Here is a 10,433-nt window from a genome sequence, read left to right as displayed (position 1 = left end):
AAGACGTTAAATGATGATGACATGTATGTGTGTATGTCTCTTTGTGTCAGTGTTTGTCCCCTACCACTGCTTGACAATCAGTATTGGTATGTTTACATCCCCATAACTTAGTGGTTTGGCAAGAGAGACTGATAGAATAATTACCAAGCTTAAAAAATAAAATAAGTACTGGTGTCAATTCAGTTGACTAAAATTCGTTAAGGTGGTGCTGCAGCATGGTCTCAGTGAAACAAGTAAAAGATGAAACATAGAATTAGAAGTTCATATGTGAAGAGATTTAAATAAACACCACCAGGCATTTTCGCCAATGTGCTACTGTTGTGTCATCCACCATCTTTCCTCTTTTTATGTTTAATAGTGATACAGTTAAAAGTGTGTTGCATTGTTTTAGCCAAGATTAATAAAATGCTTCAAGTTATATAAATATTAAAGTAGGTTGTATATGTTTCCTTTGAGTCATCATATATATTGCTGTGAAACATCCGATACCAATTCCAGCAGCAATCCAGCTTTTGGACCAACATTTTGATGGAGTTTGACTATGATATCTGCAAACCTCTTTTTCAATGTCATCTGTTAATAGATTTGGTCTGAGATTCTGGAGAACCTGAAAGAGAAATTAGCATTATCATATGTTGGCACATATTCCAGGAAGATATGTAGAATATGAAGTATATTGTGTTATCTAGATATTTCCTAGATGCTTTAGTGAATAAGGTAACACTGGGGTAATTAGATCACATTCTATCTCTCTCTTTCTCTCTCTCTCTCCCTCTCTCTCTCTCCCTCTGTCTGTCTGTCTGTCTCTCTCTCTCTCTCACACACACACACACATCCTTCTACACTCACACACACTTCCATCTGATTAAATCTGTTTGCAGAGGGATTTTATCATGTGACAACTTTTCATGAGATAATCAGTAATTACTCAAGATCCAATGAACTTTCAAGCTTAAATAAGTTTTAAAATAAAAATTATGATTTTAGAGAAAGAATAAATAAGTAATATGCTTCTACTGTTACAGGGGAGAAATAAATAATTAATATTCTTCTGTTTTAGAGGAGGAACAATGAACTAGCATAATTCTACCATAAGAGAAATAAAAGAATAAACATACCTCTCTTGCAGCCCTAAATCCTGATTGAATGGCACCATTCATGAAACCACACCAAACTGTTGCTGCTTCACTTCCAGCAAAATGTACTCTGTAAAAGAAAGTAGTACATAGTGTGTATAGTTAGGATGTGTCAGTATATATTAGGGTGTTCAGAAAGTAATTGTGTTTTACTAGAAATGATATAAAAATTAATGTAAACTATGTTTATCTGAGTAGTTTTAATCAAGAATGTAATCATCATAATTTTCAATGACTGCAGCCCAACAGGAAAGTAACTTTTTTCTGCCATGTTCAAAGAAACCTATTTCCTTTCCTGAAATAAAGTCTAAAAGTTTACTTTCAACTTACTCTCAGTTTCTGAATGTTTTGCCTCTTATAAAATGTTCTAGTGATTGGAACAAATGGAAATTTGTAGATACTAAGTCAGGTGAGTATGGAGGATGTGGAAGTACTTCTCATCCTAATGATCTTATTTTTTCTTGGCTTTGTTTTGAGTGTGCCTGTGCATTGACATGCTCGAGAATAAAACCTTTCCTGTTTACCAAAGCTGGCTACTTTTGATGTAATTTTTCATTTACATGATCAAGTTGTTGGCAATAAACATCTGCATTGATGGTCCTTCCATGTTCCAGTAGCTTGTAATGGACAATACCTTTCATGTTCCACCAAACACAGAGCAAGGAGTTTAGTGGATGGAGTTCTAGTTTTGGTGTTGGTACTAGTCTCTCATTACATGATAACCTTTGTTTTTTTCCTTTTCTGTTGTGATGCAAAACTCATATTTTTCATCACCTGTAACAATGCACTACAGAAATGCAGGTTGTTATTTCTGGTTAGAAGACTGCTGCAGATGGTGGAATATTGTGTTCAGTTCTCAAGTGGAACCCAAGTTCTCTCTTTGCATGCTTTCCCAATTTGCTAGAGATGTTTGTAGATAGTTAAATATGACACATTACATTTTTGTGCTAAATCTCTGGTGCTTTAACATGGATCCAATGTAATAGCCTCAGTCAAAATGTCATCTTCCAGAGTGAGGCTTGTTGGATATGTTACAATCACAATCTTTAAACTTTTTAAACCACAGCTGACATGTACAAGCTTTCACTGCATCTGGATACACTTCACAATGTTTTCCATTGCTTCTGTAGCTGTATTTTTCTTTCAAAACTCATACAGTAAGCAATGATGAATATGTTGTTTTATAAAGTTCTTATCCTCCATGGAGTTAATTACTGAAATAACTATGATACACTGCTGGGTAGAAGAGATGATGTACTATTATCTAGACAGTTCCCACCCATTCAACCTTGGCTCTGATATGATTGGTTAATTCATATTTCATAGTGGTGAAAAAATGCAATTATTTTCTGAACCCCTAATATATTCAGGCTGTATTGCTAATATCATAAATCTCATGTGTGTACATTTAGGCTGTGTTGCCTAAATATTCAACATCAGGTGTATACACTTAGGCAGTATTACTTATATAATAAAAAGATCAGGTGTGTATATTCAGGTTGGGTTATTAACATACTTATGCTCTCAAGTTTGCCTTAATGGCAAATTTCTAGAGAAGTTAAGACTGAGAATTAACTTTATCAGTGAGGAGAGGAGGTATGTAAAATATATGGACACAATCTATCTTTGTTGGACTGTTTCTTTAAGGGCTAATCGTAAGAGAAGTGACTATGATCTTTACAGGTTCACTAAGATTGTTCAGGTAAATGTAACTAATACTCAGTTTAATCATCTATAGGAAAAATATGAGTGAGGTGTGTGTTGCATAGAGTATTACTCTAGTTGGAAGGAGAGGATAAAGTACTTAGTGTGTGATCTGCAAAGTGAGACACAGTAAAGTTGATAAGAGAAGGAGTATGTCAGGTAGACCTGAATGGAGGAGGTATGCTAGTTCAGAGGAGCAAGGTTGTGGTAGTATCAGTACAAGTTATGGTCAATTGAGGCATATACATTTCTACACTAATACAAATATAGTCAAAGCAACAGTGTGTCATATCTTAGACTTAGTAATATGTTATGATGTATTACTTGTCCTAAATTGTAACTTAGGAACATTAATATGCCATGTTATCTTGTAAGACCAGTAGTATCATATCATAATTAATGTGTCACAGCTTTAGTTCTAGGAGATTATAGTATAATTTAAAAATGGAATTTACAAAAGTGGTGAAATATAGGATTTATAGCATAAAGAAAGTATGAATATGATGTTCTGCTGTCCCTAGTATCTTCCTAATGACTTTTTCATCCAGTTTCAGCTATTTCCATGTGAGTTAGGTGCTTACCTCTTTACAAACAACACATTTTTCCTTTTTTAATAAAAAAAAAAAGCCAAGTGAGTTACCTATCAAATGGTTCTCGTAATTCTTGATTAAAATATCGTGTTGATCCTGGCACAAGGTATTTGAGGAAGCAGCCTCCATTGTATGGTTCAGTTGACCAGTCCTTCTGTTGAAATTCAAGGAAATCTCGTACATTTTGTCCCAAGTAAGTCTCTAAAATATTCAATAAGATAACTTGTCTGTCTTCTGGCTGAAAGTAAAATATAATAAATGATATCAAAGTTAAGATGGCTAAATAACCTGTCTCATCCTATAACTTAATTAACATATTAACATTTAATTTTTTTTTTTACATGTCTTAAAAAAGTTAAAGGTAGTGCCCATGACTATTTTCACAGACTCCATCAAAACTGGTAATTGGATGAAGGAAGTTATCCTCAAACTGGAGACCTAACTCAAATGCTTGCTACAAAAGTAATCTGCTAACCACACATGAGGACCAGGTGGGTGTTAAGCTGATGACAGATTAAGTCTGCCACACATGATTAGGAACTGTCTTTCTGATGAGCTTCCACACACTTTCTGTCTACCAAATTTTACTCATAAAGCTTTGGTTGACTCCAAGGCTGTGGTAGAAGACACTTGTATAATGTTCCCAGTGGTTGGATGAAACCGAAAAGCATGTAGTTGAGTAGGAAACATCTTAATTATGCAACTGTACCTAAGTCCATTTGGCATTAGCAACCATATGTTGGTGTGTGTTAATGACTCAATAAAACTTTTGTAATTCAGACCGTATAAAATTAAGCCAATCATGTCCAGTTAAGAATATTACAAAATATATCCAAAATTCATGTATTCCATCATGATAACAACAACATTTCAATAATGTGCATTTATATGATAAACTGCAACACTTTATTTAAGAAATGATGTTTGAACAAGCCATTGTCTTCATTTTTATTTAGCCCCAGCTCAAGCAGACTGACAATTAAGGGCATTGTAGCTGTAACAATCCTTTCTTTTTCTTTTCTTTTTTAGGGATAGAGTACTCCAGAGTCTATTATCCAAGGAATCCTTCCAAATCATACTTTTTTTTTCTTAAGGTGACGGAATTTGGTTACTATATCTTTAAAACTGAGTTCACACTTTGAGGCTATTCTGTTGGCTGGCTGCACACAGGTTAATCGTTTTGTTTAGCAACTTAAAACTAGTTAAGGGAAATAACTCACGTTCTTCTCTTCTCCCACAGTTCCTCGATTAACTGAAACAAATCCAACTAATGCCGGGTAGCCTTTCGCCGAAGTTCCATCATACACAACTCCAATGGCACCATGTTCTGCTTCTTCCATTATACTTTGGAAACCATATCTTGATTTATCTGTAGAATTTTTGCTCCAGAAAGCCTACAAAGCAAAATAAACACCAAATCATTATCAAAGGGCTAGTTTATAGAAGACATTTCTATTTCTTCCATTCTGAAATTAGCCATATCTTTTTTCATCTAAGTCAGTTAAACCAAACTCAGTTCACTTATTTTGGTAAAAGTCTTAAAATATATTATTTTAACGAGATGAGGCAAGATGACAAGTATAAAGTCCAAATGGATAATTTGTTTTTAAAATAAAAGACAGCAGATAAAGAAGCAATGTAGCGCTGATAACAGAATGTTGAGTATAACTGGGCAGTGATAGCACTGTACTGAACCTTATAATGCAGGGTTTGTACTGAACATAACAATACAATGATGAACATTACAAAACAGTGATATAGCGTTGATTGTGAAACAACAGTGTACTGTAAGTAGTGAAATATTTGTATAGTACTGAACAGCAGTATAATGTGAGTAGGTGTGGTATGAAACACTAGTGTACTGAACATTGTAATACAATAGTGTGGTGTAGATAGTGAAACAATTGTATACTGAACATTATGCCTAACTTTCTGCTTTCCATGGTCTGACTTAGGGCAAGAGCTCCCAAAATGTTACATTCTTCAATCCTCATGGCATTTGAAATTATTAAACTTAGTACTTAATTAACATTGGTTTGTCTTACCTCTTCATAAGTGATACAAAACTTGATGATAAAAGCAAGTGGCACATTCTTTAGAACAGTTAGTTTAGTGGATGGTAAATCAGGGCTAAAGTGGATTTTAGCTGTAAAACAGAAAAAAATTCTGATTCACATTAACATACATCTTTGTCTGTCAGTCACACATTATGTATATATTTTACATGTAAACACAAACAGCAAATACTATGTATCCAACACACACATGCATGCACGCGCGCGCACACACACACACACACACACACACACACACACACACATACACAGAGTCTACAACTTACAAACATACATAAGCACACATTTTCATATCTGACATATGTACAAAGTTCATATTGTACTTAAATACACATATACAAACTTTGCTGTGAAATTGAAAATCTTGTGTAAGCCAACTCATATGTAGACAAATTAAGACATTGGTGAAGAATAAAATGGAATAGGTAAATATTATTGTTACTACCTGAAAGGTGAGGAGGAATTGCTAAGATAACTCGACTGCAATTCACTTGTAAACGTTTCTCTGTGACAATCATGACTTTTTCTTTGGAAGACTGGATAGCATCATTGTAGAATTTGTGGCAATGCAGTAGGATAAGAAGCAGAGGTAAAACATTTAGATTTTATTTCAGTTGAAATACATTATGGTTAAAAATTAGTCTGTTATAATGTTGCATTTAAAATGCTTTTAAAAGTTAATATCTAAATTGGAAACAAAGACTAAAAATGTAGATGCATCTATCACTGTTACTGCTCCCCTCTGTCTCTCATACCCCTATAAAATTAATCACCACTAGTCAGTGCTTCTCAAAGAGAGTGGTACCACCCACTATGACATGCACAGACTTAGAGTTAAAGAATAACAATGTCATGTTAATAAAATCTAAAGATTAATGAGGTAAGGTATGTTCACTGAATTGAACCAGCCATAAATTAAAAGGTAAATGGGTCTTACTGGGGGTATGGATTACCTGGTTTACAGTTATAGAAAGTGACTACCTGAATTTGGGAACTGGAACTTGTTTTTTTTTCCAGTTAGGACATTTTGCACTAAACAAATGGACATATCAGATTGGCTTTTTCAACTATTCATCAGATAGAGTAATGATATCAACATAAAGCTAATCACTGAGACTCAATAAATTTCCTTCAAATGAACTGATGATTTCAGTATTAAACTGACCAGTCGAGGTTCTTGGTTGCAACTCTGTCAACCCTAATATAATCTCCTTCATCAAGACAGCAAGTAGAGAGGAAAACAGAAATGATTGCAGCCAACTTCATGTCAGTTATCTGATATTTAGCTATGGTTTTTTTTTTTTTGACAGCTAAACTCATTAACAATGAGATTCTGTGGCCAAACTATCTGTGCTAATCTACGGATTTAAAATTTAAACTATGGAAGCTGACACTTGGATTCCATTCTCTCACTCTGTCTGTCTCTCCCTCTATCTCTCTCTCACTCATTTTCACATTTCAACAACAGTCGACAACTATGTCACTTTATGAAAAGACTTTGATTTCCTTTGCCCTGTTGTTCTCTACTGGACTGTTGTGTCTGATATCTTTTTAACAATAAACACATTACAGTGAACTGAAACCTTAACTTCTTTTACCACTTCCTATCCATTTTATTGTTAATGGGTTTTACCTGGATTATGTGAGTCACTGGACAGTTTAAGACAACATTCTTTTTTCCAATATACTTTTTTAACATCTTTGATAATTGGTAAATTCCTCCCTGGAACAGAACCAGAATTTGTACAAGATTAGAATACTGTGAGTGGTGAGACATTTAGGAGATATGTGATATAAAGTAAAAATTCAGAAAATATAGAAACCTGTGATGGTTTGTGTCAACAAAAACTAATCCATAAGAGAGTTTGAGAATACCATTTCTCATGAAGAGTGGAGATTTTTATGTTTGCCTACAACACAAAAACAACAGTACTACTCTCTCTGACAAAGAGCAAGAGCTGAAGAAGTAGATTCTACACTTTTTGCGGCAACTGAATTTATTAAAAAACTTCATTTGAACTTTTCTGTGATATGTGAAATATTAATATGCTGTGTGGTTGTTGAAACAGTTATGGGATAGCTAGAAGTGAAAGATTAGTGTGTTGTGTGGGTGATGAATCAGTTGGGATATATATATATATATATATATATATTATTCAAAGAAATTCCAACTCTGTCTGTTTTTTATGTTTTATTTATATTCTTTATAATATTAATGTAGAATATAGAATATATAGTATAAATATATATATATATAATATATATATAGTAAAATGAAATGAAGTATTGATTGTCTTATTGAATAGATGAATATTGAATATAAAATATTAAGGGACTAGTATACTTTCTTGCATTATAGCAGTCTTCAAGATCCCATGTTGTGACAAGACAATCAATACTTCATTTCATTTTACTATATATATATTATTTATACTATATATTCTATCATCTACATTAATATTATAAAGAATATAAATAAAACATAAAAAACAGAGTTGGAATTTCTTTGAATAATATATATCCCTCTATACACAATCATACAAACCCCTTTATATATATATATATATATATATATATAGAGAGAGAGAGAGAGAGAGAGAGAGAGAGGGAGAGAGAGAGGGAGAGAGAGAGGGAGAGAGAGACACACACACCAACACGCACGCACACACACACACACACACACACACACACACACACACACACACACACACACACATAAAGCTGGGATGTTTGAGAAGTTAGTGTGCTGTATGCAAACAATAACCTAAATGTAACTCTTCTCCTCCTTTGTAAATGACTGAATGACTATGGAGGAAGAGGAAATATTATATTGATGAGACTGAATACATCTGAACAACAGGAAAAGGACAGAAGAATACATGAGATATCAGACAGTGATATAAATAGAAGACAGAGAAAGAAAATGTAGATAGAGGAAGTGAGAAAACATGCCATGGAGACAGAAGATGGCAGAGGATGAAGTGAGATGACAGAGATAGAAGATAACAGTGAGAAGAGATGAAAACAGAGGACAGAATATTGAAGAATCAGAACAGAAAATGTTGTGAAAGGTGTAAATGTCTTACCTTTACCCTAAATTCCTGACCATTGTATTCTGCTGGGTTGAGGAATATTCCTAAATTCCCAGCTGCATTGATGTACATGAGGAAATAGAGTAGTGAGATTTCTTTGGGCATGTAACCAAACAGGGACTTGACAGCAGCTATAATAAATGGTTTTGCTCCTGATAGAAGAAAAGAGAGGGAGAACAGACAAGTATTTATACATTTGTGGAATAATAGAAAGATGAAACACAGGAATAATATAACATGGGTGGGTAGAGAGGACTGAGAAAATGTATTATTGTTGTTTAATTCCAGGTCAGCTCGAATTGAACTGACTTATAGTTAAAGACATTCCCACCATGGCCATCTCTCCATTTTGGAAGAATGTAGGGTGGTATTGTCCAATGTGACCTATTTTGAAAACAGTAGTGTGTGATTTGAGGGTATTTGGCTGCTATTTTTAGCCGTTTGAGTAATTGCAAAAAAGGTTCCACTTGTAGATATTTTATTATGATAGTGGTGATTCCGGAGGTTGTGGGGGCCCTGTGCAAGAAATTGTACAAGTTTAGTCTCGTTGTCCTAGCAGCAATAAACCAGGGAATGGCTAAGAGAGAATGAAGAACTACAAGTACAGGTTATATAGATATACACATACTCACACATACAAATACAGTCAGACATTTATACATAAACTCTTTTACTTGTTTCACTCATTTGACGGCGGCCGTGCTGGAGCACCACCTTTAGTTGAGCAAATCGACCCCCCGGACTTATTCTTTGTAAGCCTAGTACTTATTCTATCAGTCACATTTGCCGAACTGCTAAGTTATGGGGATGTAAACACACCAGCATCGATTGTCAAGTGATGTTTAGGGGGTGGGGACAAACACAGACACACAAATACACACACACATATATATACATATACATATATACGACGGGCTTCTTTCAGTTTCTGTCTACCAAATCCACTCACAAGGCTTTGGTCGGCTCGAGGCTATAGTAGAAGACACTTGCCCAAGGTGCCACGCAGTGGGACTGAATCCAGAACCATGTGGTTGGTAAACAAGCTACTGACCACACAGCCACACACATGTATATACACATATACATACATGGACACACACATACATACACACAAAGCCAGATATAAAAAGTGAAAGACAAGTAACACACAGATACATATAGAATAATTAAAACCCTAATACACAAACACTCATACACACACACAAATATCCACTCATACACACACGTCTACACACATATGCATACAAGCACACAGACACACACTGACATCTACTTACACACTTACATTAATGCCTATATCTAATTATTTCCTACTTCAAGCTACACAAATTTTTCAAGTCATTTAAAAGAATAATCCTTTCAACTATAGGGTACAATGCCTGAAAAATTTTGGAAGATTATGTTGACCCAAGTGCTTAATTAGTACTTATTTTATCAGTTCTTAAAAGATATTAAAACAATTTCTGGCTTTATTATAAAACAATTCAAGGGTTATAACTTCCTGGGGAAGATATGTGTTTCTAACAATAAATAACAATCAGCCACAGGCCTGACAGATCTGAAAAAACACCATAAAGCTAAGTGCTTTATGGATACGAGACCCAATGTAACCCCATAGACCAGTCACAACTATCTTTATTTAATTACTCCACTGCTCTATAATTTAGAGTGTGCTTCTCTTTCAGATTTATGATTTACCAGTGATATATATATCATCGTCATCGTTTAACATCTGCTTTCTATGCTGGCATGGGTTGAACGGTTTGACTGAGGGCTGGCAAGCTAGAAGGCTGTACCAGGCTCCAATCCGATCTGGCAAAGTTTCTACAGCTGGAT

The 10,433-nt window shown here is 34.5% G+C and overlaps 1 protein-coding gene across 1 annotated transcript in view; it reads right to left on the bottom strand.

The window, feature by feature from the left end:
• Positions 1 to 253: 253 nt before the first annotated feature.
• The window catches only part of LOC115229621 (probable flavin-containing monoamine oxidase A), a 28,217-nt gene continuing 18,037 nt past the window's right edge, over positions 254 to 10,433 (bottom strand). Inside the window, exons 5-12 of the mRNA XM_029799951.2 lie at positions 8,592 to 8,749; positions 7,139 to 7,228; positions 5,951 to 6,041; positions 5,476 to 5,576; positions 4,651 to 4,824; positions 3,481 to 3,668; positions 1,119 to 1,206; positions 254 to 607 (exon numbers count right to left, since the gene is read on the bottom strand). Coding sequence (XP_029655811.1) covers positions 416 to 607; positions 1,119 to 1,206; positions 3,481 to 3,668; positions 4,651 to 4,824; positions 5,476 to 5,576; positions 5,951 to 6,041; positions 7,139 to 7,228; positions 8,592 to 8,749 — 1,082 coding nt within the window. The 3' untranslated portion in view covers positions 254 to 415. The remainder of the gene's footprint in view (positions 608 to 1,118; positions 1,207 to 3,480; positions 3,669 to 4,650; positions 4,825 to 5,475; positions 5,577 to 5,950; positions 6,042 to 7,138; positions 7,229 to 8,591; positions 8,750 to 10,433) is intronic.

The sequence above is a fragment of the Octopus sinensis genome, linkage group LG2 (genome assembly GCF_006345805.1).
Source record: "Octopus sinensis linkage group LG2, ASM634580v1, whole genome shotgun sequence".
NCBI lineage: Eukaryota > Metazoa > Mollusca > Cephalopoda > Octopoda > Octopodidae > Octopus > Octopus sinensis.
The sequence above is the reverse complement of the archived record's forward strand: the minus strand, read 5'-3'. Positions and strand labels throughout refer to the sequence as shown.